This window comes from Toxotes jaculatrix, chromosome 12 (genome assembly GCF_017976425.1).
Source record: "Toxotes jaculatrix isolate fToxJac2 chromosome 12, fToxJac2.pri, whole genome shotgun sequence".
NCBI classification, from domain to species: Eukaryota; Metazoa; Chordata; class Actinopteri; family Toxotidae; genus Toxotes; species Toxotes jaculatrix.
This window is the reverse complement of record NC_054405.1, coordinates 24098813-24125629: the sequence shown is the minus strand read 5'-3', so window position 1 is coordinate 24125629 and position 26817 is coordinate 24098813. Positions and strand designations below refer to the sequence as shown.

Sequence of the window (26817 nt, the reverse complement as noted above, 5' to 3'; positions counted from 1 at the left end):
ATCTTTTCCTTCCCTCCCACAAACTGCCTCACAGTTCTCAGGCTTTGGCGAATACTGACTTCTATTGTTTTCCCCACTATTGAGTACCCTAACTTGTTATTAAAGCCCTTAGTGGCTTAGTTAGTTATATTTGAACCTACTGGTACAGTATGTGGTCAAAATATACTATAAAATATAATTTTTCAGAAACATGAAGGACACTTAGATAGACTAAGGTTTTCTTTTGTCGTTTCTTACTCTGTAGATTTAATTTTATTTCACTGTGTCCTTGTAATAAATGCAGTGCCTAAGAAAATATGGAAAATTGTGTGTCTGTGCAGCTCTGTTTGGCTCTGCAGTGTAATACAGACTAATGAAAAGCGCAGATTACCTCCCTTCTGCTCTCCAGCCTTTGTGCTTCCCATTAATTCTCAGTGACTCAGAGACTGAATGACCCGAGCAAAACGCCACCCGCCAGGAATGACCCTTGTGATGATCCGAACGCACCCAGTCCATTCCTCAAACCGTGTCTTCATACCTTTCTCATTTATCTCGCCTGTCTCACACACACACATGCACAGACACACACATAAGCAATCAGGCAGCTAGCTGGCCAACTAAGCAGTCATCCACCCAGATGGGTTGGTTCACCACCTGATACACACCAAAAAAAACCTTGGTTAAAGACTGAAACAAGCAAACATGAGGGAACATGTCAGCCTCTCTCCTCTCCTCTTTTTTTCGGCTTTTCTTTCTCTTCCTAACAACTCTCCATCTCATCTGCTGGTCACAGAGACATTTCTGTCAGCACACCGTCCCTGCTGGTCCTTTTTAATGTCGGGTGATTGAGGAACTGAAGCTTATTGTACTGCTGCACACGCCGTAAATTACTCCGAATAAGAGCATCACATAAAATAGAAAATGGAAAAGTGCAGTGAGCCAGTTAGCTCTGACACCTCCTCACCACCTGGAAAACACTTACAGCATGCTTATTAGAGAGCCCTTAACTCAGTCAGTGAAGCATGAGAGTCCTAATCTCCAGGTCACAGGTGCCTTTAAATTACGAATGCACCCCTAGATACTTCTACATCGTTACAAAGAATCGATTAATAACATCCAACGCATGCCAAGTCCATCTTTGTGATCAGGTGGTGTATTTTCAGTGCATCTACTTTCCCAGTCAACAACTACATCACCGCCTTCTACTTCAGTTAGGTACACCAGGGTCACATTCACCGAGGCCAAAAAAAGAAGTTTTCCAATAATGCAAACGGGTGCATTGTTGCAAAGCATTGGGGCCAGATACTAAAACTAAAAGTAATTCCTCTTCAAATAACTCTGTGGACATTAAAACTGACGGTTTAATAGTGCAAAATTCACTCTATGGTGCAATAATGGCTGATTGAAACACTGTCGTGTTACACACATCACTGCTCAACTGTTCGACTCCTGCTCAACTGCTGACATTCAGTTCAGCAAAGCCACTCACACTTAGAAAGAAAAATGGAATTCAACCGGAGAAAATCTGTGCAAAACAATCCCATAATAAACATCCACACTGGTGAGAACTGGTTCCATTCAGAAGTGGAGCATAATGCAACAGCTAGGCCTAGACTGGAATTCAGCTGCATGCCGGGAAACCCAACCTATTTTGCAGATGCATTGTATTCTGATCTATATTTGACTACTGTGGGAGTAGAAATCTTTTTTGAGTGTCTGGTATGACAGATTTCTCACTCTATGAGAATTAAGTTTGAGAAAAATGCTTTGGGTCCCTGAATTTAGATCCACGCAGCTGCTGAAAATACGTCTGCTTGACATGACATCATCTGCACAGGTCAGTTAAAAGCCAACCTGCAAATTGATTTCAGTTCATTTGAGTGTCATCGCTGGAGAAGTGAAACACACGCAAAACTTTTACATCAAGTTTAACTGTGTAAAATGCAGGAAGCTAACACTGTAGTTAATGTCAATGCATAAACGTCTTAGAAAGTGGACACTGAAACTTTCTGGTGTGACAATAATGAGTGAAACATTTTAGAAAACAAATCGAAAAAACAGTTTTCATCTTCAGCCTTCATACTGGTAACCTGATCAATGATCCCTCTGAAGTCACCAGAACAGAAGTGTAACCGTAGCTCAGTGGATTCAGTGAGAGATTAAATGTCCTCTCTGCAAATTCTGTCACAGTTTGGTGGCTCTGAACTGAATTCTGACGTCAAAATTAATAATTTTAATTATACATATACATTTTAACTCTTAAATGTCTGACATACTTCCATTTAGAGATAATTTGTAAGTATACAGCGGTGTTTCTGGATGTTTTGGTTCCCGAGCTGAAGTCTAATTCAGAGCAAATTTACATAATTGAAAAATCAAACCCAGATGACAAGAAAAATAAGCAAACATGAAAGTTGTGTTAAGGCTAAGTGCATTTAGGTTATTTTCCTAAAACGGTGCGTTTTCAGTCTGTGCTGTTCGCTGCATTGCCATGCAACAATAAAAACACTAGACAAAAGACAAAGTTGACGGTTCGCTTTGACAGATTACCTATGCACAGCTGTTTCTACAAGTCTCTGCAAGTTGTTCTGCAAATTTTCACAGTGTATTGAAATTAAAAGAAACCAGTGGTTGCATAGAAGCAAGAAAATATCAGAGAAAATACAGTACTCTTTGCAGTAGGCATAGTTTTGTCAGCAGCGTTGGCATGGCAAGCGTTGGCAAAACTTGTTGTTTTTAGTTTTGTTTTTTGAGTCGATCTGACCAGAGAACTGCTGCTCAGTCAACTGCTTTTCTAACAAAATTCTGTGGGTTGGGGTGACAGGCTGGCAACAACTGGCTGACTCTGGTCCCTCCACCCATCTGTGTCATCCTGACAACTCAGTCAGGTGTGTGTCTCCCTGTGTGCGTGCATGTATGTGAGTGTGAGTAGTTTAGAAGGAGGTACACATACACACAACATCCACTGTCTCAGTAGTGTGGTCAAATTTTGTACAGCATAGTTAATTATTGTCTACTGTGTACAACACACACACACACACAGGCAGACTTTGTATTCAAGGGCCCTTTGCTGCTGATGCCTTGGCCAGGAATGTACAGCTGACCCTGATCTCAAGTCCACAGCCCAGCTGATCCAGAACACACACACACACACACTCACACACTACTACACTTCCAATATCACAGCACTTGAACTATGACAAGAGGACATTGATTTCCACTCCCACAGCGTCAAAAAATAATTATCTGGGCCAAAGGTAAAGGCAGAAACACAAAGATAGAATGAAAGAGTTTTCCAAGTGTTTTCATACATTCGTCTAAAGCAAGAAATTAATAAACAATGATAAAGAGTCCCCTCACATTTCACACACTTTATCACTTCTGTGATAAAGTGGCCCATTACAGTCATCTTACCTGCTGTTTTTTATTCAGTTTTACATTAACGTCTAATATCTGAACAAGTAATGGAACACCACATAACTTAAGGGAATAACCCGTGGTGTTTAAAGAGTGTAAATAAATGTCTGCTTTGTCATTTTCAAGTGACTGATGTAACATTAAAATGTATATAACTGTTCACATTAAATGTTTGTGAAAGCTTTTACAGTCACTGTTGTAAAGAAAAACTGATATGTAGTAATGATAAGTCATGTTTTTAATGTTTCTGGTGCGTTTGAAAGAAATGGGAGAAAAATGGGGCAGGTACAAATTAATTATTAAATAATACCATATGTAAGGTGCTCGACTGCAAATATTTTAATTGCCAAGTACTGTGTGAAGAATTATCTGAACAATGTATACAGCTCCACTGCTTCACGTTCTGTCAAACAAATAAGAAACCTCGGTGGCCTGGGTCGGGTCAGTGAGGTCGGTGAGGTCCTCTCAGTGTGGCACACAGAGCGGTCCACCGACCCACTGGTGCAGCCGGATTTCTCCCAGTGCTCCTGATGGCCATGCACAACCATTTGAAATAGTAAAAAAAAAAATAAATAAATAATCAATATGTGACCGTCAGTGTTAACATTATGGCGAGCTACCACAAATACATCAATGTATGGGAAACACTGATGATGATGGTCCTGAGGATAACTGGACCTAAATGTCCAAAACTTAGGTCCAAAATGTGAATAGATACAAAAATTCATTTTTCATGCACTCACACTCTGTAATCATACTCTCCCTTTGCCTTCAAAACAAAGAAAGCAATAATTATGCCACACCACATGATCGGATCTGATATAGAGTCTGCTCAGATCCACTCGGGTATTACACACACAGATACAAGACCCGAGCAACAGAAGGCGACCTTGCCCGTCCTGATTAGCCTGAAAATAATTTGGACTCAGCCCAACTTGTGTCTCATGTCAGATTACTTTTGTGATTAATAAATAATTTATCAAACACATAAATATAATGTGAGGGCTTTATAGTGTTTTCTGTTCTGTGTCATTGTATAGCTGCAATGATTAGTCGATTGAAAGATAATGAATCTGTTGTTTTGATAATCGATTAACCATTTAAGTAATTTTTCAGGCAAAAAAGACAGATTTGGTGACTCCGGTGAAGATTTGGTGGCTTCGGTGTAAGAATTTGCAGCGTTTCTTTGTCTTACATTATAACAAACTGAATATTTTGGGGTCTGGACTGTTTGTTGGTCAAAACAAGACATTTAATGAGATCTCCTTACACTATAGATATCATGATGGGCATTTATCAGTGTCTTTTGATGTTTTATGGACCAAACGATTAACTGATTGATCGAGAAGATAATCATCAGATCGATCAATAATGAAAATGATTGTAAGTTGTGGCCCTAAATTTGAAGACATCCCCTTGGGCTCTGGGAAAATGTGGTGAGCATGTTTAATTACTTCCACAAAATACAGCCTAAACATTTATTTGATTAATAAACAAAAATAATCAACAGACCAATCTATAATTAAAATAGCTGTCTGTAGCAGCACCACACACTGAAACAGGATGTGATGCCAACACAAAAACTAATCAGTAAAAGAATAAAATAAAACAAAAAATGAACAGAGATGCTGCGGTGTGTAACCAGGTGCTGTAGAAACTGCAGCTAAACTATTAGAATCAACCAAAAACAAACATTAACTGTCATTTTTGGTTGGTCACACAAAATTCGCAGGTCAAAGTTCACTTCTTTCACAGGTGAACTGGCTCCATCATCCTCCCTGCAAACCACCAGACAAACAGACCCAGAGCTGCAGTGAAGACACCGATGTTTGCTCCCAGCTCTGTATTCCCTTACAGTTCTGATCACATGCCAGATTCATTTTGCTTTTTGACTACACTGCCAGCCGAACTGACACATAAACATACTCTGTTGAAGCGAGACTCATTTAAAGGCACAAGTCGGCAGCGGGGCCCTTAAGAGTGTAGCTGGAGGCAGTGCACCTGGCTGCTTCCCAGGGTTGTGTGTTTGTGCGTTTCAGAGGAGGCTGCTGGCCCTTTAAAAGCTAAGATGGTGTCCTACAAGCTGCAGTTTCTGCCTTCCGTTTCCTTCCTGCCTCTCAGAGATCACAGAGCATTTAAAATTGAACCTGAACTAACCTCGCACACAGAGAGAGAAAACCAGAGACTGAGGAGAGAGAAAGAGAGAGAGAGGGGGGAGACAGAGAGGTTTCCGTATTAACCATGAAAACGACTGTGCTCTCAGCATGATGTTCTTGCAATGCAATGAGGTCGCTGTTACAAAACTCTTCCACTAATTGCAAAATAAACTGCCTGCCTGCAAGGATACACTTGCAATTGGCTGTTAAGAGACACATCCACTCACTGACATTCATATATTTGGCACATGTTGAGCTGACAAGTGTCAACTCTGCTTGTGTACAGGCAGATCATCCGCACAGGTAGATGTGTCTTTTCTTCATTGACCAGGGCAAAGTCAATAACGTGCACTTACTTTCTTGTTACGGGTCTCCGTGTGCATCTCGGTTGCCGGAGCGGTGCAGCGGCGGAGGGGTGGAGCAGCAGGAGCAGGAGGGGGTCGGTCGGGGCTTTGGGTGTAGCTCTATCTGAATAAGAACTGTTTGGGAGAGAGGAGGGTGTAGGGGACTAGTTTTCCACCTTTACAGTAAATTTTCGGGATATAGCAACACGATCCCTGCCTCTTCCAGTGTTTCTTTTCAATTCATATCCGCAGCGTCGAAGGCTCCTTTTGCTCCCCCCAAAAAACAGCCAGTCTCTCTGTGCCTCTCCCTCTCTCTCTCTGTCGGCGTGTTGTTGCCGTGTATTCAAGGGCTGGGTTCTCTCTCTCTGCCTTTTCCTCCTCCGCCTCTCCCTGCTTGTGACCCCACCCTGCGTCCCCACCCCTCATCTCTCTGTCAGTCAGGAGCTGCGCAGCCCTGCAGCCCTGCAGAGGAGCGGAGACAAGCCGAGCTGCCGGCGACCCGACGCTGGCTGCAGGCAGGCGTGCAGGAGGAGAGGAGCAGCAGCAGAACCGGGCACTTGTGCATGAGAATTTTTAATTGCATGCATCCACCACCGCCACCGCCACTCTCCCGCCATCCATGTACCCCCACCTACTAATGCCATGCTGCAGCAGCGAGCTCAGAGATGGTGAAGAGAAGCACCCATGTCACCTTACTGACGTCAGCCGGCAGGCTAATTGAGGACACTTAAGCTGAGTGGGTGGCTTGGGGGGGGGGGGGGGGCAGCATGTAGAGAATATATTCAGTATGGCTTTGCAGCATTCTGTTTGATAAAGCAGGGAAGACAGCCAGTTCTGGTGGAAAAACACGGTTTTAACCACACCCTCAGTAATAGAATAGGGTGTGGTATATTAAAGGTTTTATGTTTTTTTTTTTTTTTTTTAATAATATTTCATAACAGAAAAAAATACATGCAGCCTGTTGGGACATATGTGGATTTCCACTGAGAGAACAACATAAATCCAGACAGCTGAAAACAACACCATCTGGTCACCATGTATAAGCTTTTTATTTTTCTTGTTTTTAATTATAATTTCAGCACTAAACACAAAACGTACGGATCCATCTCCACCCCAAAAATGCCCTAAATCTAGGTTGGCGTATTATTTTCATTGAATCTAACCATGAAACGGAGCTTTATGTTGATTATGGTTCATGTCGGTATTTTTTACTACATTTCCCATAATCCCCCGCCAAACCGGAACTGCGAGCACAACGCGGAAGCATGCGAAGGTAAACAGTATTTTCATCTATCAGAGTCACATACCGGTCAAATTATAAGAACTGTGGCACTTGAACCACACTGGTTTGGTTTTAGACGTGCTATGACTTTATTGTTACCATAAAATAATAGTTTAAAGTCGTTACGTGCGTTTTACGTCGATCAGTTGATCTACTTCTGGCACCGCTGTTGTCATGGAGATAGCAGCAGCCACCGAAGGTAGCGGCGGCTGCTCTCTGTGGCTCCCGTGTTTTGCTTCGCACGTTTTAATTTTAAAATACGTCGAATTGGACATTTGGCTGCTGTCCTCGTCCCGAAGCTCTGTACTTGCTTGTTAATGGTCAAGTAAAGGAAATTACAGAGAAATGAAACAAAATGAAGAAGTTAAATAGAATAGAAACACGTTAGCCTTCACTACTTAGTAACGTTAGACCTCCACCGAGCAACTGAAAAGACAAATGTACAGCTTTTCATTTACATCTGTCCATAGTTCACGTCAGACTAGCACAGAGTTGGGCGATATGGATTAAATTCATTATCAAGGAACGTTTAATTTTATGTTGTGATTCAGGCAATTGTCAGGAATTTGAATGGATAAAGTAGTTGGCAGAATAATTGATCTACCCTCATTGTCTTTGCCTGTGACAGAAGTTATGTATTAACTGCTATTCACTTGTACAAAAATCTCCTTTGTCTAGTGTGCTGTATTTTTGTCAGTTAAGACACATGAACAGTTAGGTTAGTGGTACTATAAACTAGTTTATGGGAGGTTGTGTCCTTTTCCTCCTGTTATATCAGCATCCACAGCGTGTCTGAACTCATGTCTCTCTGTTTTAAATTTGTCAGAGTGAGCCGGCGATCCTGTGAGGATGGTCCGCTGCTGGAGGAGCAGGAGACAGAGGGCCAGAGACAGCTGCACAGCCTCCTGCTGCAGCAGCTCCACACTGACGTTGACATTGACCGGTCAGAAACCATCTGTTTATATCTCCAGACGATGGGTTTCCCATTAAAATATGACATGATAATATGTGAACAAAACAATTTCCAAACCTTCACAGTCATTCCTTGATAATTTGCCACAAATTATTAGTATGTGTTTTTGCACCGTAGTTATAGTCATTTTTACTGCAGACATTTGAACTATTTTACTGTTTTTTTGTATAGTTTATTGTAAAAAAGATAATACACCAGTTGAGCTTCCAGCACAAAACATGAATCTGTGTGAAGATCAGTTTGATTTATAAACTGAGTTTAGGATCAGGTTTCCTTCTTACCTCCTACACTTTTATATTTCATATTTTTATTTCTATATTACATTTTTATATTTTATTGCTACCTGCCTGTGTGCTCATGTGTATTTCAGTGGGAAAAGAAAGCAGTGTCTGCGGCTTTATCCTCACCAGAGCTCTCTGTGCTGTAGAAAAAAAAAAATCCCACACTCTTGCTGCTCCGAGATGCTTTGGATAAAAGCGTCAGTCAGATTCTCTGTTATGTTACCTTCACAGAGTCCCACAGAGCAGCCTGGAGGATTTTCTAAGACAACCCTCAGGGCTACAGATTCCTACGCAGCCATCTTTTTATCGGCAATTTCTCATTGTAAAACATCAGAAACAACATCTAGGCCATGTGACTTTGAAAGTGTCCCTTTAAAACCAGTCTTTCATAGGGCTACAGCTGCTTTTGACAGAGCTGTGAGTGGATCCTGCATGATGTACACATCATTTACACAAAACAGTCTTCCAGTTGATCTCATTTTGGAATAAATTCTGCCTTACAGATGTGTTGCCAAGAAGCAGTGCTTCGCCCCCGCAGCACTCTATCGGCCGTTTGGGGAGCAGGCATCTGGAGTGAGGAGTCTGTCCCAGTTCCAGGCCCTGCAGGATGGGGAGAAGGAGCTGACCAGCCTGCGGGAGCTGGGCCTCTCTGATGCTGAGATCCAGCTGTGGCAGAGCAGAGACGCACCAGAGGTGACGGAGAAGGTAAAACCTGGTGGAGACAGAGAGATGCTGGAGAGCAGCAGGAGCTGGGTTTGATTCTTTTACCCTCTGTGTGCAGACTTTTGGCTCGTATTGGTTTCACCTTTTGAGTCAGTGTGTGTAATAAATACTTGTGTGTGTTTTTTGGTTGTCTTTTAAATTCCTATTTACTCTTCATTTGGGGAAAAGTGACATATGATTTCCATACTCAGTATTAAAACAACAGATGAATGAGACACCTAAATGTATGCTTGTATACTTTAATATGCTTGTATACTCATGTATACTTCTGGGCCAAATCTAAGTTGTTAACACTGATACACGTACTATATATAAACCTCATATATCAAACTAATGCCTGACCCCTGACTTTGTGCCCACACAGTCCCATGGTGTGTGCGCAGCTCCGGGGGCGAAGCAGCAGCGCCTGCAAGCAATCAGAGACAAGATTGAAGCCAGGGCGGAGCTCCTATCCCGGCCACAGCGCTTCGCCACCAGCCAGCCACTCTCACGCCGGGAGATGGAGATCGAACGAGCTCTGTTCCAGGGAAATGACCGCCTGGGTTTCCTCACCGCGCTTTACCATCGAGGTGTGAAGTGCAAGACAGTCATCGGGGTGCAGTTAAACAGTGCTGTGTATCTACAACCCACGATGAGGGACAAGCTGAGCAGCAAGATTTAATTTATTTATTTTGTGAAATAGTGAAACAATAAAAGATATCACAAGGATTTTTTTCAGAGGAGACTTGTTGCTCCCAGCAATCATACAAAATCCTCTCACTCCCAAACATAAAAGAAGTAAAAGAAAAAATTATCCAGGTACTTACAGTAAATAAGTTTCTTACTTAGAGCAGTTTGAAACTCTGACAGCAGAATAGAGTTTCTTGAACACCAGTTTTAGAACAAAGTTTATAGAAAGGTAAAATTATGTTATCTACATTCCAGGCCTTAAATTACAGCCTCCATACGTCTTCAGCTCAGTTTTAGAAATCTTAAATATGTTGTGGTTTTTTCATGCAAACTCCAGTGAGGAACCAGCTGTTGTTGTCCTGTCTGAGATGCAACAGTTGCTTTTATTTTCAAACTTTCAACTTCTGAATAGAGTAAAAGTACAAAGTACAGTAGAAGAAATAATAAATCAGAACAGACTGTGCTGACAGAATTTAATATTAGGATAAATAAAACTATTTAAATAATAGTACAGAGGAGAGGAATTGGGTAAAACAGTCGCTGTTACACTGTAAGTCCCTCTAAGATCTCATTTGGGTTTTTGTATTTTTCTCCACAGATGAAGAAAACCAGGAGGGCCAGCAGGGGGCGTCGTCCACCGATCCAATGGACTCTCTCTACAGAGACGTTCTCAGCAAGGAGAGACAACAAGCCTCACTACGGGATTCTGAAGGAGAAATAACTGCAGCATCACACCTGTCTACACACAGAACAGTATCTGACCAATCACATCACTCACAGACAGACAGTGACCAATCTGAAGACACGACTGAGCATCAATCTGAAAACAGCAGATCATCAGGCCAGACAGAGTCAAGTTCAGATACATCAAAGCAGCAGCACACTCAGGACAGACAGGAGCAAACACACCCAGCTGCTCCAACAAAGATAGAAATAAACCAGCCAATCGGCAGCCTGCGTGGAGCGGTGAAGGCGGGCTCAGGGGGACCGCTGACTGTCAGAGGGGAGATTGAGATAATTACAGATGAAGAAATCCTGCGGAACCGTGAATCTGAGGAAGGGATCCGGAGCATCCAGAGGTTCCGAAACTATGAGCCAGGAAAACCGTCCAAGGTAACAACTACTGCAGCTGGTAACCACAAAGTGTTTGTCACTGTCGTTTAAAAAGAATGATTAAAACCAGTCCAGAGATTCAGAAATTGTTTTAATGTGTGTAAAAGGTAAGTTAGCGCTTCCTAGCTGATGTTTCCCTCCAGTATAGCTACCAGAATAGATATTAAATCACCATATACCACATAAGCACTTCCATCTTAGTGGGTGGTTTATTTATTTAACAGCAGAGTATCTACTTTAATTTTAAATCTAACCCCCAGTTTTTTATGCCAGTGGTAACATCTCATTTAATCAGACTAGCACTGATGAATAAATTCATTCATTCATTCATTCAACAAATTAAAATTCAATAACTTTCCTCACAGGACTAACATAAGAGACACAGCACTGAATTAAAGCTGATGTCGGCAGCACGCTCAGACACTCACACCAGCAGTTCTCGCCTTTAACATCTTAATGCTTTTAAAACAAAGCATTAAAATGAAATAAATCATTCATTTAAAACCTTCACTATCCACAGGTTGAGAACCACAACTCATAAATTAAAACTGTTTTAGTCTGTCAAAAGAAAAGAAGCGCAGAATTGCTGTGGATTGTAATTACATTCTCCTTCAGCACATCTCAGAGCTCCAAACAGAACACCACGCCCTCAGACATACATGGCATGACCGTGATATGGCATGCATCAATCTGAATGTCACGCCTGTGCCATAACCTCAGCTCTCCAAAAACCACAGAGGGAGGAGTTCAGAGTGCTGTGGTACCTGATGCAGTGTTGGAAAGACAAAGCAGTGAGTGGACAGACCCACTCCATGAAGTCTCTGCAGTGACTTACTGACAATTTTTGTGTTCATGTGACTCACTTTAGGTGCTGTGCGTGAAGAACCTGAGTGCACAGGCGTCAGTGGCCCAGCTGGTGGCGCTGTTCTCCAGGTTCGAGCCCGAGAACGGGCCCCCAGTCATTTACCGCCTGCTGACTGGAAGAATGAAGGGCCAGGCCTTCATCACTCTGCCAGGTGAGAAACAGTTTCTCACATACAAAAGATGAAGGAGGGATGCAGCACATGCAACACATAGGTCTGTTATTAGGTGTATTCGTTTTCCTTTGGCAGATGCTGAAACGGCCCAGAAAGCCTTGCTATTGGTCCATGGATACCGGTTGCTAGGGAAACCTTTAGTGGTTGAGTTTGGCCGTGAGCGACAGGAAAAGGAGAAACAGAAGGATAAGGAAGTGCAGGAGGAGAAGAAATAAAACTAAAAAATGTTTATTCATGACATGACAACATGGATCTTCCAGAGTGGTGAATAACAGGCTCAGATGGATGTGATTGTAAATTATTTATTTTTTTCCGGATAAAAGTCGTCATCTTTGCCTGTTTCATATTAATAAATATTTGTTTTATGCCAAACTGCCATTAATTGTGAAGTTTGTGTACTTGCAGTAACTTGCCATCTTGATAATACAGTATTTATGACAATTTAAGAAAGCAGACTTAAAAATTCCATCATAAAAAAAAACAAAAACTAAAGGAGGTGATGTGTAATAATACAAGTACAAGTACAATCTTACAAATGCACTTACTGGGACATGCTATGTATAGGCTCAGATTTATATGGTTTATTGGGTTGTATGAAGAACACTACAGAAGAGACACAGTTTTTTCAGTTTTCATTTGGGTCGATACACAGTGACTTACAATCAGACTACAAATCAACCGATTCCCCTGCTGGGTAACATGAAGGTGCAGGCCTTCTTTTGGTGTCATTCTTCTTTTGGACACTAGGTGGAGGCATTCAGTCATTAAAGTTTGTCCTGAATGACTGAATCCACACAGCCACTGAACACGCAGAATCCCTGTAACCTCACTTATTATCTTATTTTCTGTCCTCACACTGATATTGTGTATGTCCTGCATTCTTTGTGGTCAATCAAAACCTTTGCAAATAGTGATTAATACGTTCCTAAAGTCAATTTGTTTTTTGTTTGTTTTTTTATATATACTATTTTATTTACTCCCTGGATATCCCAGTGCACCAGGGCACAGAGAGCGTTCACGTGGCCCTGCTGCTCGTGAGCATCTACTGTATGTTTTTGAGACTGTGTTTGTCTTTCTCACAGCCTCACTGCATGTCTGTCCCTAGTCCACTTATCTGTAGTGTTCTCTCGGTCAAATGTCTGTTGGTTGAACCAGTTCACTTCCTGACCGTCCCAGAATCCAGCTTCCCTCTGGGTTTGAACACCAGGAGCTGTGGTCTGCAGGATTTTATGTAAGAATTTCCCAACTCGAGGAACAGAAACCCTCACTGGTCTGACAAGTTGTATCCCACTTGACCCCAAGAAACAATATCTACTCTAAGAAATTCAAGACGACACAGACTGCATTGCATCGTTGCACTGCATCTTCCACAGGGAGCATGAAGAGCTTGCATGGAGTCCTGCAGGGCCGATGACCTCAGTGATACAACATGCACAAACTCTGATATGATGAAGCCTAAAGAATAATTTGCTCATGCGATTAGAATGTTCTTGGGTCCTCTCAGACCCAGTATAAAGTTAGCACAGACCCAAATAAAGACCTGCACGCTGTCACTTACCACCTGTACCACAGATCACATGGTTGAAAGAGGATCAAGATCCAGTCCTCAGCCAATGTAGTTTTATGTTTGACGAACAATTTTTAAAGCCTCAGGTCTAAAATGTGTCATCACAGTTTTGTGACTGTAAGCTGACACAGGAAGCATGTGAATTCCATGATTCACCTGTTAGGCAAACTGAAACTGCATATTGATCGGACAAAAGTAGTGGTTTCGTTAGTTCAGGTTTGTTTGTGTTAATCTTCTGTTTGCCCTCAGTTCAGGGCTGTGATCTTTTTCCCATTCTCGACAGTAAAAACACCAGTTGAAAGTCACCTGTAACACCAGCAGTCTTTATCTTTCAACAAGTGCCTTATAAAAAGGCCTTCACATGGCAGTTGATTCACCTTTATACTCTAAACCTTGATTTTCAGGAAATTCAGAGCAGTAATTAGATAAAAGGCCAGACCAACCCCCAAAATAAACAAATCAAAGCCTAAATTTCTTTAAAGAACCAAGTTTTAAACATCACAAAGTTAATTAGGTAGAGCAAGGCAGCAACACAGCTGTAACTAATAATGCTAATACTAGCTGGTGTTGTGTGTGTGCTGACTCACTGTCATGGCAAAACCAGGACACCTAAATCGTCAATTATATTAATTCCACCTGTGCTTTTCCTGCTATGTGTGCTGTGTGCCACACAGCAAAGCAGATTTTTGTTTTTTTGGGGGGGGGGTTTGGTGATGCGTCCAGTACTGTGAAGCATGTTTTGCATCAAGTCACCACATTAACCCATTTTTGCAGGTGCACATACTGTAGATCCTCAGATCAGTAGAAGAGTGAATAAGTAAAACAAATCTTTGCACTTTTTACAGATGGCAGTCTGCAAATCAAGCAGACATAACACTTTCACACTATGATATCAAGGCACAATACATCTTTGGAAATGTCTCTGAACTACTATCAGGCACACAGTTACATTTTGATTTGGTTACACTGCATGTGGACACTTAAGTGGACTCACTAAACTATCAACAGACTGCAATGTGTGAATAAAACCAGAGCTTCAGCTGGGACAGTGCCGTGAGAAGTGTTCTGTGGAGTTCAGATTAGAAATGGCAGGGTTGACTTCAGCCTTCATGCTGAAAACTCCTGTGAAAGTTAGTTACTAGAATGTTTACAGATGCTTCAAAGAGTCAAGTGACATTTGAGTCACTTGACTCAACACTTGGACTTTCTTTTGTTTGATAGTTGAGTGTCAGCATTGCAGATTTTAAATGAATAAATGTTAACCAGAATCTACTCAGTCAGTGTCAGTCCTAGAATGTAAACACCTGGATGTACAGCCTGTGTTTACATTTTAAAGTTTCCATAAACCATTTACATGTTGTATTTACACAGTTTTCAATTATTTTTCTGCTATTCTATTCTTTTTGTCTGCTTGGTTTTTTTACACAGGGATAATATCAATGGCAGGATTCCGTACTGTAATGACAATGATATGTGTGTGGTTAATAAGTTCATGACGTTTCTACATTTAAAAAAACCTGAACTTTTAGACATTTAAAAGTATATAGTCTTCAGAAAAGATACAGAGCGATAACTCTAAAATAGTTTGTACAGTTGTGGTTTCAAAAAGCTGAAAAAAAATCCACCACAGATTGCAGAACCTGCAGAGACGACAGCTTGTTGCTCCGTCAGGCACACGATGTCAACATTTGAGTAAATACACTATATAAATACATTTAATTGAACATAAATTGTCAGAGAGCAATATTTAAAGACTTGATGGAGTGGCAGTAACCTCAGACATATCCTGTGATGTCATATCCTGCCGCAGCGGGCTTCTTGGCTCCCTGGACTCCATGTGTACTCGAGTGGGAGCTGTCACTGCGTACCAGTGTCTGCCCCCTGCTGGGCGTGTTGATGCCCCCCACTTGCATGGTGGGGTTGCGGTAAATCTGGGAGGTCGTCCGTGCACCTGTGCTGGGCATGCCAACGCCTGCTGGATATGGATACCCTCCGCCATGCCGTCTGCCACGGCCGCCATCCTGCTCCTCGCAGCATGATACACACAGCATCCCCCCTCCCAGCATGGAGATGAGAGCTGACGCCAGACCAACGTATAGACACTCTCCCAGCTCAAACTTCATGCTGGAAGGTATATTTGGTCTGTAGAAGGTCTGGACCACCTCGTGCGTGGTCCACGCCACAGGTATAAGTGCCAGAAAGCCCGCAGTGAGAAATAAGCCCCCACCGGCACCAGCCACACGACTCTTAACTGCACCTGAGCCCTCCAGGCAAATAGTGCACTGCATGCCCAGGGTTGCAGTGGCAATCGCAAGGATGGACAGCACTATGGAGATGACCATGAGGGCACGGGAGGCCTGCAGGTCGGAGGGAAGGGCCAACATGGAGTTGTAGGTCTCACACTGGAAGGCTCCAGTGCTCTGATAGACACACTCCATCCACAGGCCCCTCATGTTGGCCACGGCTGTGACGATGTTGGAGCCAATGTGGGCAGAAATCTGCCAATATGGTAGCACTGTGGCGACCAGGGTGCCCAGCATTCCCAGCAGGCCTAGGAAGAAGCCCATCAGCTCCAGAGCTGCTGATGCCATGGCCACAACTGTGATGGAGGAGACCCAGAAGAAAACACAGAGAAGAGATAAACGAAACCGACCCAGGGAGATCAGCTCCCACAAAGAGTAATTTGTCCATAGAAAATGGAAGGAGATCGTGCCGTGCTGGAGCTTACCAATTTTCTGACTTGCAAATACCATTCACACCAACATCCAATTCATATCTACAACTGTGAAAGCAAATACTGCTGCTTCATGTCAGCCAAAGTCTGTTGCTCAAGGCAATTTAAACCCACATTCAATGGATATAGGACTGTCAGCACCAAAAATAAGAGCAGCATAATAAAAGAAGGGCTCTGTTGAGGTCAGTTTATTGGACTGTATGTACCAAAGGATCTGCTAAATTAGTTTTTTTCCCCCTAAATTTAAATGTTATTACTTACTACGGTCAAGTTGTAGCTTCAGCTTGGCTAACTAATTTTGTTACCTTGCTAACTATCTATTTTCTGATCAGATATGTATATTAAATATAGCATAGCATAGCATAGCATATATAGCTCTGTGAGCTAATATTTGTGAGCCTGTGATTAGCTAAAGCTTATTTAGCTAGGCAGCAGTGACAAATAAAAGCAAACTGGATCAAAATGAACATTTAACTTTTTTTGAATTCTCAATGTACTTTACCATTTTAATCTTATTATTTAATTAATTTCATAAAATATGTAGTCCTCCACACTGGATGATAAGCTTTATTTACACTGTAAAGCTAGCATAATCTTTGCTAACCTCATAGCCACGCCAAATAATTGGCCGACATATTTAGAGCACTGTCTGTGAAGATGGCCATTCGCAGCCATTTTGCCACAGCTTGCTGATACTCAGTTGCTTTTGCTATGTGGATATTGCAAGTGTCAGAAATTCCTGCAGTATCACTGCCGGTTAGTTTAAGCTTGTGACTGCTCTTCCTGTGTGCTGTGGTGCAGCTTGTTTACGGTGTAACATTTCATTATTTCAAGGTTGTTCCCCAAAGTTTGCACATTGTCTTTGACCAGTGAAGCGGCTGCCAATGATTTTTTTCTCTTTTTAAACTCTCTGGTTAGAAAACGCAAGTGCTATTTGTCAGACATCATTTATACACTGCTGCTTGATGGTAGTTCACCCATTTTTATAACAGTATAACACTACTGGAACAAGCCATTTCCATGAGGCATCAACATTATTCTACATACTGCTTGTACCTCATACACTGAAAACATCTTGTCATCTAATAATACAGTATGTACCATACACCCACAGCCCGCATTCATGCATTACCTGAGACTGCTGCAGGTTATGGTAGAGCCAGATGCTGGACTAGTCGAGGATGTGATTTTGTTTGTTTGCTGCAGGAGCTGAAGTTGCAGGTGGAGCAGAGGATGAGGAGGTAGAGGATGAAGATACAGCAGAGCTTGCAGCCTGCACAGATTGTATTCACCGCTGGTATTTCTGTTGATCCTGCTCCTGGTTCTTGGTGGTTGTTGTCGCTTTCTTTCTTTTTTTTTTTTTTCTTGCTCGCTGTATCAGCCTCTGATTGCTTCCTCAGACCTTGACTTAGTCACAGCTGTTGTGCTGCTGCTGTACTTTTAAATGGCACTTATTCTGCTGGCTGCATTGGACCAAGAGAGCCAAAAAATGCTTTCAGAACATATGCCGTTTAAGAAGAAATATCATCCTTTGATTTGCAGAAGACTTTCTAGGCTACTTAAAACCTACTTATAATGCAGGACAGCAGACACGGTTACTGTCTGTGTTCTGAACATTGTCTCCCCAACCGTCTCTCGTCTATGTCTCGGTCAGATGTTCTGCTGTCTTTGTTTGAGAGTGAGATCTCTGTCCCTCATCCAGGCCTTCACCTCCTGTCATGTACACACACACTGACACTGACACCTCTGACAGTGACACACACATCCTCTTTGCCAGCCAGGTTAATCATTCTCTCATTGGTCATTTCTCCAAAACAGACCTTTGGTAAACCGTCGGCAGCAGCTCGGCCCAAAATCAAAAACTTGAGCAGACCTCTGTAACAGAATATATGTTTCAGGATGTCAGTTTTCAGTCTTCTGTCAGTAAAATGTTAACAAACTGATAAGTCTGTTTCCTTCAGGGGTTAGTGAGGGGTTATTGTACACAGGTAAAAATCACTGCCGCTGATGAATATATATTTGTTTACCTGAGATAGATCCCAAAATAAGCTATAATAACTTGTATAGAAGAAGCCTGATAAGAGTAAAGTGTGCATATGCTAACATTGAGCATTTAAATGATTGAGTGTTTAAGCAGCCTGATTTTTGTTTATTTCAAGACAGAGTAAGGAATTAGATTTATTATTTTGGTTTCTTTACTTTGATTTAATTAATGCATCTTTTAAAAGCAAATTTTGTTTCATTAATTTGTTTATTTGTCCATTTGTCCATTTTTTTTTTCCCAGAAACAATGTAAATTTCAAGAATTTTTTGGATGGCACCCTTCAGACTGCATACAAAAACTATTTTTGCCCTGCTGTAATATGCTGTGAATTTACAGCTCATTTAAGCTGACGCCAAACTTGGCTGCCGCTTGTGCATTATCATCCATCAAAGGTTGGCTGGAGTGTCATTTTAAAGACTGCTGGTGCTGATTTCAAATCACAAACATCATGTTATAAAAACAAATAATACCTACCATGTCAGCGTACCTCAGGGTGTCAGATGAAGATCCCTTGTCAGTCAGTGTCATTGTCACCTAAACTGTTTACATGTGCCATCAAAGTGTGTATCAGCGTCAGCAGTTGCAGTCACTCAGTTTGCTGCTGATCTGAATTCTGAAGCTCAGCCCTTTTGGTTTCTAATCCCTCGAACGGGCCCTCACATGGCAGCAGCATCATAATGGGATTAGCATGTAATCCAGTCACTTCCCATATGAAGCAGACTGAGAGGGCAACGTCCACGCGCTCAGAAACACTGAGCCATTATTATGAACCACAGAGGGGCATTATCTGGAGACACTGCATATTAATGAGGCAGCTCAGGTCAGGCCTGTGCCCCTGTGTTGTACTGGCTGGTGGTCAGTTACTGTGAATGAGTGAAAGGAACACAGAATATCACAATACACAAAGTTAATCAGAACATCATAACCATCGAAATCAGGCAAACTTTAGTTGGTGTAACTTTGTAAAGCAAAACAGGGAAACATCTGAACATTACACCCACTTTTTGACGCTGTTCTCTTTCTATGTTCATACTGGCACCTGACTGTTATTGTAAGACACACTCAAAAAATTGTCAAGATCTTCCCTCAGCAAAAGTAAGTGGCCTAGTTCAAGTCCTGAAAAACAGCCCCAAACCAAAGGCATCTGGACTGTCCACATACTTTTGACCATATAGTGCACAAATTAAACCCAGAGCCACCAGAGGGCCCCCAAACTTGCAAATTAGTAATCGCTGTTATCAGGTGAAAACCTAAATTACTGTTAGTGCTGTTATTATCCAAAAGCATTTAACAGATACGCCAAAAGAAACACCCCAATCCACAGAAGAGTGTGTTGCTCTTCAAATTAATTAAAAATATGAAAATCAATGGTTTTACCCAACAGCACAAAAAATGTGTAGCCCTGTCTTCGCTTTTTAATGTAAGTAATATTAAATATCTAACCCTGTTACCTGTTTCTGTACAATTTAAACATACCCACTGAAAAGATCTATTCACTGCGCTCTCTCACAGCAGGGACAAGAGGCTACTTGAATATGAATAAGAATATGAATATGAATGTGTTAAAGCAAAAACTTTCAATGTGGGAAAAGACAGAAAGATGGGAGTGAATGGATGAAAAGGAAATAAATCTGCAGGCTAAAAGAAAAATACCCAAGTGTGAAATTCAGCAGTTCTGACTCTCTCTAAGGACGAGGACATGGACTGTGGCTCCTGCCGCTAGATGGAGATAAAGAGCCTGCTGTGTTCAAGCTGAGTGGAGCAGCCTGGAGTGGTGGTGGTGGTGGTGGGCAACTCTCTTGAGCTAAATGGCTTTAATTTTCTGGATGGGCCGAGCTCCCACTATTTCATTTTATAGAATATTAAAGTGTTTCATGAATAATTGATGAAAGGAAATCTCTATGAAAAGATCTGCTGGACTTTTAAAAACAGCAGAGGGGACTTCAGTTTCTCAAATCTGTGGGGTCAAAAATATTTTTTATACACAACAAATTTCAAATCCCCGTCAGCCTTCATCACAGCCCCCGAGCATCAGTGTGACCCTGTGTTAAACTGATCTAGTGTCAATTTATCACTCAGAGCTTGCAGGGTAGGGTTGACCTGTTAGTCAAGGGTCACTTGTTAACCAGTGATGTTGGATGGAGCATAGAGGAGCTCACACATCCACACACACACACACACACACACACACACACTGGATGATAAGACTGGAATTGAAAGAATCTGCATTCAGAACAGTTTCAGGTCAGACACACGAAGCTCTCACTGGAAGAATGTTCCCAAACGTTCCAGAGTTCAGTCAGGTAAGTTTAGATTTCTGTCCTTTGGGCTGTTTTTAGTCTTGAGAATAATTTAAAATAAATTATAAGAAATAAATTAAAATAATATGAGGCTGTTTTCATTTTATACTTTAATCACACAGCTAGAATAATATTAACACTATTTTGTTTTCCAGTACTGTACTGTGCAGGTCACCATTATTTACAAAAAGTATTTAAATGATTTATTTCTCTTTCCATTAATATACCAAATTGGTAATACCTTGTTATCATGTACGAGAAGGAATCAGTAACTGTTTTATTGGTACTTGATTCATTGTAAATGGATTAATTTCTTAACTCTGCACCTGTGTTTAATCATTCACATTAGCTTCAGGTGAGATGTGGTGTGATCCATGTCAGTTTGTCTTTACTGACCCAAGAGTTTCCCAAAATTGTCTTTAGTCCCATTGTAACTCTGTGGGCTAAGATTGTCTCAGCCTTAAGGTGCTTTTGGGAAACAGACTTCTGTTTTGTGAACTCCTTTATAACAGATAAATATACTGGAAGTCTCACATAATCTAAAAACAGTTGCCTGCTTTACAGGCCTGTAGAGACCTCTAGTGGTCAGTAGAAACAAAACTGTGCTGTTGTTGCAAAACTCAGTGAGATTTTACAATTAAAACCTAACAACAGCTTCAGAGTTATCTGCAGACAACCTCCACACGAAAACTCTGGTTTACAAGCTCATTCGCTCTTACTCACCTTCCCACAAACCTGCTCGATTTTAGGCCACGATTACATTATGCCCAAGTACAAAGACCACAACTGCTGTCTTCTCAGCTACATTTGAAAGTGAAGTATAAAGTATATTGTCACCACTTGACAGGATGTAGGCGGCTGTGGGACATTGTTAGAAAGCCTCTGTGTTCCCTCCTTTTGCAGCCAAATGGACCTTATGGGCATGACCAGCCTGCTAAATGCCAGGTTTGTACTGTGTGGTTTAAAACCACATAGGAATCCGGAGTACCAGCTGTAAAATGTGCTTCACTGTGTAATGTAAAATGAGGTTAGCGCTAGATAATATATTCTTGATAATAAAAATCATCATAAAGCTTAATCCTGCATTCATGAATTGTTTGGCTCCTTTGAGCAGCAGAAACTTGTAAATAGAAAATTAACATACTATCACCTTCAGGTGAGCAGGTAGTGTACAGAGGGGTGATCAGAGCGGGCTGATGGGAGCAGTGAGACCCAAAGCTGTGGACCATTAAACCAAATGAGGTAAAAGATGCTTAGATGCTCTGTAGAGCTGAGGGGAACTGCAGAGTTTGATGATAAGCCTCAGTGGGTTCATCATGAGAAACGTCTGTCAAATATACATACACACAGTAATTTAATCCACTGTTAATATAACAACATTCGTTAGTGCAACTTTAAGATTCAATGTGATCTGAACTGTAAAAAAAAAAAAAAAAAAAAAAGCTGTTACTTTAAGTCAAATGGCACAAGTTTTTCACCAGTCATTGTGAAATCTGACATAATAACGCATCCAGGGCAGGGAGCGGATCAGATCAGTGCAGTGCAGCAGCAGAGGTATTTGCTCTATTTCGCGGCACGGTCTGTCAAACTAGGGTCCTCCCAGGTGCAGACAAGCTGACCAATCCCGGCGATTTTAAAAGTCGACTTTGGGGTCCTCTGACCAATCGCAATCTTTTAAATCCAGCCGGAAAGGGCGAGGGGATCCATATGAATCGTCTTGGCCCCGCCCACAGTATCAGAGAAATTTAATGAATCGCCGACGCGTTTATTGCGGTTCACGTGTTGATAGTGGACATTTGGTGTAAACTGCTAGTTTGGATTCATCATCTCAGACACAGTATGGTTCAGACGAATCAAATCTACCTGTAAGATGTCCACAAGTTGCCTGCGGTCTGTCTCAATAGAACGCCCTCACCAAACTACCCTTTGAATATTCTCTATTTAGAGTTTACTCATTTATTGTCGTATGTATATAGCACTTTTATGTGAATTAAGATCTTATTATGAGACATTGGAAACCACTTTTGAATTCGGCATACGCAGACGGTTTAAAACAGCACTCAAATTGCGTAAATGTTTACTTCTGTAATTGCTACGCTAGATGTTTTCCGATTGAAGCTAGAACGTCGAAGACCGATAAAGAACACAAGGAGTCGCCCTTTAAATGTGGCATGTTACTGCGAAAAATGTTACCGTGTGAATTTTATTGACGCCGAATAAGAAGGTAGTACCAATAGTTGGAAATGGTTCTGAGTCATGGTTTGTGAGTCATGAGTTTTGACCGATGAGTGAGGGCGAGTTTAAATTCCCATACTTTCACACGGAGTACGTCACAGAGATGATCTAGAGTACTGAATGAACACTCATCTTTCCCACAGGAGGCTCTGCTTCCCAACCCCTTTGTTCAGTCTAGCCGGTGGGTTGAGTCAGAGGGAGGCTGTGCTAACCCAACAACCCCACACCACGGTGGGGAACCCGACAAGAGCCACAAGAGGCTGGAAAATAATATCTAGAGGTTATGCACGAGTCCAGAGCGGGGCTGTTGGCGTGTTAAATCAGAGCCAGGCAACAGAAAAGTTGGGTTTTGAGTGTTGCTGATGCTGCGTTTCATTTCGGAAACCGTCAGGACCCGTGCGCCAGTGGCCGGCTACTAAAACAACGACCCATGTCGATGATCTTCGCTCTTCGGTGGCTTCCGTATCTCTCGCCCTGCGAAATGAACCGGCAGGCTCCCCTCTAAGCTTTCGCCGGTCCGCTGCTGACACTGTGCAGTTGTTGCCATCATCCGCTGATCCACGCTGGCTCTCCCTTCAGTTTCTGCTCAGCATCCATATTTGCATCCCAGGGAGTGGCAACCACTAATCCCCCCTTATTCAGGCAAGAAATTGAAAGTTGGCCGGCTGTCGGACGCCCCCTCGGACGCTTTAATTTCACATAGGAAGGTGAGTATTTTCCCCCATTTATGTGCTTTTAATGCCGTTTTCGCTGGAAGGGACTCGGGGGTTTGAGTGAAGGGCAGTCTGGACCACGTTGTCGCAGTAGCTACAACAATGGATCAAACTGGCGTTGTGTTACATTTTGTTGAGGTGCGCATTATCATCCCATCGCTTTCATCCTGTTCTCAGTGAAATCAGGTGTCGACTGGAAAATTAAATCAGGCCTATACACACATATATGTAGAATATCCAAGGCTAAATCTCAGTAGTCGACCCTCAAAGGCCTAATTTTTGACTTTAGTCACAGCAAAACCATCAGCCTCGACAGGTTTAACAGGATTGATTGCTCTAAAATGAATATGCCCATTTTTTCATTTTCTGAATGTGAGGAAATAATATGGAAAATCATTAACTAGCTGTGCCTGAAATCTGTTTGCTCTCTCTCCTATTATCCAGTGTCTAGTTTCAAAGGCTCAGTCAGATGTGTGTTGTTTATTGTTGCCTATAACAGCATTATATTTTCTTAATGGTCTCTGAGCTGTGATTTGTAGGCCATGCTCCACTTGGGCACCGGCCTACATTGGCTTTCAGTCATATTAATACCCTGTGGAAATTGATAAGTTGACCGTGAAAGAATTCATGAAGAAGTGGGGTGTTATTAATAATGATAAATTTACTGTGACACATGTAATCCATAAAAACAATAAATGTCTTAATTAATATTAACATAATTCCAAATGAACAGTTGGGTTTCCAGGTGTTAAATAGTTAACCTGGATAAAACTAATATAGGAACTGTCGAAAACAGACTTAACAGAGGTAAATGTGACAACAAGGACTCAAGCAAACTCATGTCACCTTTGATGTGGAGGAGTTTCTCTGTGCTGCTACAGTGCTGGATTCATCATTAATGAGCTGAGGGCCCCCTGCCTTGCTGAAAGGCACTACAGAAGCAGCGTAGTAGTGGTTCTACACGGTGGGAAGAGAGCCTAGAGCTCATTAATTTTTGTTTCCACGTTTGGACTGCTGTAATGAGCAGCCAACAGAAATGTGAACATATTCGTAGCCAGAAATGAAGCCATAAGGCTCCATGTTTTTTTCCGCTGCTGTTACCAGTGAAGCCTCCTGCATTACTGGTGCCTGTTGGGAATGGCATGGTGAACTACATCTGACTCTAAAATGTAAACAAATCCCAATATGGTGCTTTGTTTATTATCAGTATAGTTACGTAGGAATGAAGACGAGACAAAAAATTGAAGCAGCATTAAAGAGTGAGAGAGTCACAGATGTACCCAGTGACTCCTTGTGGGGTCCTGACCCTGAGGTCGCTGCTGTTAGTTGACTATGGATCCATCTAAAGTATGCACAAAGTATAAAATATGGTCATTTCCAAGTAATAATAAGAATGTAAATTGCAAAAATGCTGTACACTTGCACATTTTTGCTTTACTATGAATAATCTTGTGAAAAAAAAACATTTGTCTGTTATTCTACATTGTCTCCTGCAGTCTGGTCTATTCATGAGGGGTTTGGAGGTTTGGTGACACACAAACATGAGCTTGAAGCATGCATCCTTTAAATCAGGCCTCTTTTTGTTTATTTGCCCATTACTCGGTTAATTGTTCCCATATGTGTGACCTATCCCGCCTTTCTCATCCCAACAGCTAAACATGGAGAGCGACAGCCACCACTCCCACATCTAGTGCCTGATCCACAAGCCTTCATCACCCAGGGAGGAGCTCTCAGGTCCCGGCCGTCTCCCTGCCACCTTAGAATGAATATGCTCAAGTCCAGTGGACTGAAAATCCCTGGCCGCGGGCCCAAGCATTCCAGCCCAGTGGGAAGGACCTCAGCGGGTGGAACATCCAGCCCTGTTGTCCCTAAAGACAGTAAGTTACTTCCTTCTCCTGAACCCATGGAAAAAAGAGGAATTTCTTTCTTTCAGTTGTTTCTTCTCATCCCCGGAAGTGGGTTTGACAATTTATTTGTATTACTGACTCACTAGCGCTCGGCTGCATTAGATTAGATAGCAAAGAAGCTGGGAAGTGTTTTCTTTAACTTCATCTTCCAGTGTATGTACAAAGGTCTCCAAAGCAGCCTTTTTGTGTGTTAGCTTCGGGATGGATGCCACATGCTCTCCATAGAAAATAATCTAATATTTATACAGAAAATATTAAATTATCATGTTTCAGCCAGAGAGATTCTAAATTCATTAGAATTTATCCGACTTGGCCAGATTTTGGTTCAGTTTTCTCTCTGTTGTGTAAAGAGTGGTAACTCTTGCGTGGTGATTTTGTTTCTTACAGAGATTTTTTGCATCTTTCAGCTCATTGTTTTGGTTTTATGGCCCAGAACATCAGCATATCAGCTTCCTAAGATGATCATATGTCAGTGTTATGTTAATAGCTCGTTGTTCAGCCTCACAGTGGCCATAAATCAGTAAATGCTGCTTTAAACGAAAAGAAATTCTTTGCTAAAAAGCGGAGAATTATAATCAAATATCGTGTTTGTTGAAGGAGACAGAGAAGAATACCACTTCAAGTATAAAAATATGTTTTATGACAGCAGCTCACAGCATCATCATCCAGTTAGAGGGAATACAAAAGTCCAAAAACACAATACAACTTTATTATGATGAAGATAAAAAGAGTGTGTGGAAAAGAATCAACCTTTAAAGGAAAAGTCTGGTGATTTTTTTTTTATTGCCGAACAAATCCAATAAAAAGACCGAAACCACTAATGAATTGATTCAACTGCTTTCTCTTTACCACAGAGTTTCACTGCTGCTCAGAACTATTAAAAACACATTGCTGAGCCACATCATTGCTCTGGGTGACATGTTCCTTCATTAGCACAAACATGTAGTTTATCTGGACTCAGTCCCGCCTTACAGCTGCTGAAAAACTGAGCACTGACTAAAATTAGACATTTCTGAAAAAACACTGTGAATCAAAATTACAACCCCTGCCTGCAAAATATAATCACAGCTGTTCTCACCCTTAAGCGCAGTCGCACTGTTTGTCCTTCCCTGTTTTAGCTCACATGACGGCCCCATCCCGCCATCGTCACACGCGCACGTTAGTTTTGTTTCTGCTAAATTACAGCTTCTCTCGCAGCTGAAGCGAAACGCGACAGAAGAATAGCCGGCCTTCTTTGGCTGATAGCACTCTTGTTTCTCATTAGCATCAGCATGTATGGGAGGCCTTTTATCAGCAGCAGCTACAAGTGTGTCATGGTTCACGATGACTGTGGAATTTCATGA

General features: G+C 41.8%; 4 protein-coding genes across 8 annotated transcripts in view; 2 read left to right on the top strand and 2 right to left on the bottom strand.

The window, feature by feature from the left end:
• Positions 1-6244, bottom strand: part of klf8 (Kruppel-like factor 8) — a 55330-nt gene extending 49086 nt beyond the window's left edge. For both annotated transcript variants that reach the window (XM_041051182.1, XM_041051183.1), the window contains exon 1: positions 5909-6244. In XM_041051182.1, coding sequence (XP_040907116.1) covers positions 5909-5935 — 27 coding nt within the window. In that variant the 5' untranslated portion in view covers positions 5936-6244. The remainder of the gene's footprint in view (positions 1-5908) is intronic.
• Positions 6245-7074: 830 nt separating this feature from the next.
• On the top strand, positions 7075-12352 carry rbm41 (RNA binding motif protein 41). Its single transcript, XM_041052144.1, has 7 exons — positions 7075-7169; positions 8005-8121; positions 8936-9137; positions 9520-9724; positions 10423-10937; positions 11806-11953; positions 12050-12352. The coding sequence occupies exons 1-7, from the start codon at positions 7162-7164 to the stop codon at positions 12187-12189; spliced, it is 1335 nt and encodes a 444-aa protein (XP_040908078.1). The 5' UTR covers positions 7075-7161; the 3' UTR covers positions 12190-12352.
• Positions 12353-13730: 1378 nt separating this feature from the next.
• cldn2 (claudin 2) lies at positions 13731-18942 on the bottom strand. Of its 3 annotated transcripts, none has more exons than XM_041052147.1 (4): positions 18794-18942; positions 17846-18150; positions 17408-17738; positions 13731-16140 (listed from the first exon to the last, which is right to left on the bottom strand). In XM_041052147.1, exon 4 carries the CDS (start codon positions 16130-16132, stop codon positions 15317-15319), a length of 816 nt encoding a protein of 271 aa, XP_040908081.1. In that variant the 5' UTR covers positions 16133-16140; positions 17408-17738; positions 17846-18150; positions 18794-18942; the 3' UTR covers positions 13731-15316. The 3 variants fall into 3 exon arrangements, with proteins under 3 accessions (XP_040908081.1, XP_040908080.1, XP_040908079.1); XM_041052146.1 differs by having other exon boundaries at positions 17408-17988; positions 18096-18150; XM_041052145.1 differs by having other exon boundaries at positions 17408-18150.
• A 4112-nt stretch (positions 18943-23054) lies between these two features.
• Positions 23055-26817, top strand: part of clip2 (CAP-GLY domain containing linker protein 2) — a 31198-nt gene continuing 27435 nt past the window's right edge. For both annotated transcript variants that reach the window (XM_041052277.1, XM_041052276.1), the window contains exons 1-2: positions 23055-23561; positions 25220-25444. In XM_041052277.1, the coding sequence (XP_040908211.1) occupies positions 25330-25444 (115 nt within the window). In that variant the 5' untranslated portion in view covers positions 23055-23561; positions 25220-25329. The remainder of the gene's footprint in view (positions 23562-25219; positions 25445-26817) is intronic.

Coding starts and splice junctions, on each gene's coding strand:
- cldn2 (XM_041052145.1), bottom strand. CDS start 16,132: ATGGCATCAGCAGCTCTGGAGCTGATGGGCTTCTTCCTAGGCCTGCTG.
- rbm41 (XM_041052144.1), top strand. Junction 9,725..10,422: donor CACCGCGCTTTACCATCGAG/GTGTGAAGTGCA, acceptor TTTTCTCCACAG/ATGAAGAAAACCAGGAGGGC. Junction 10,938..11,805: donor AGCCAGGAAAACCGTCCAAG/GTAACAACTACT, acceptor GACTCACTTTAG/GTGCTGTGCGTGAAGAACCT.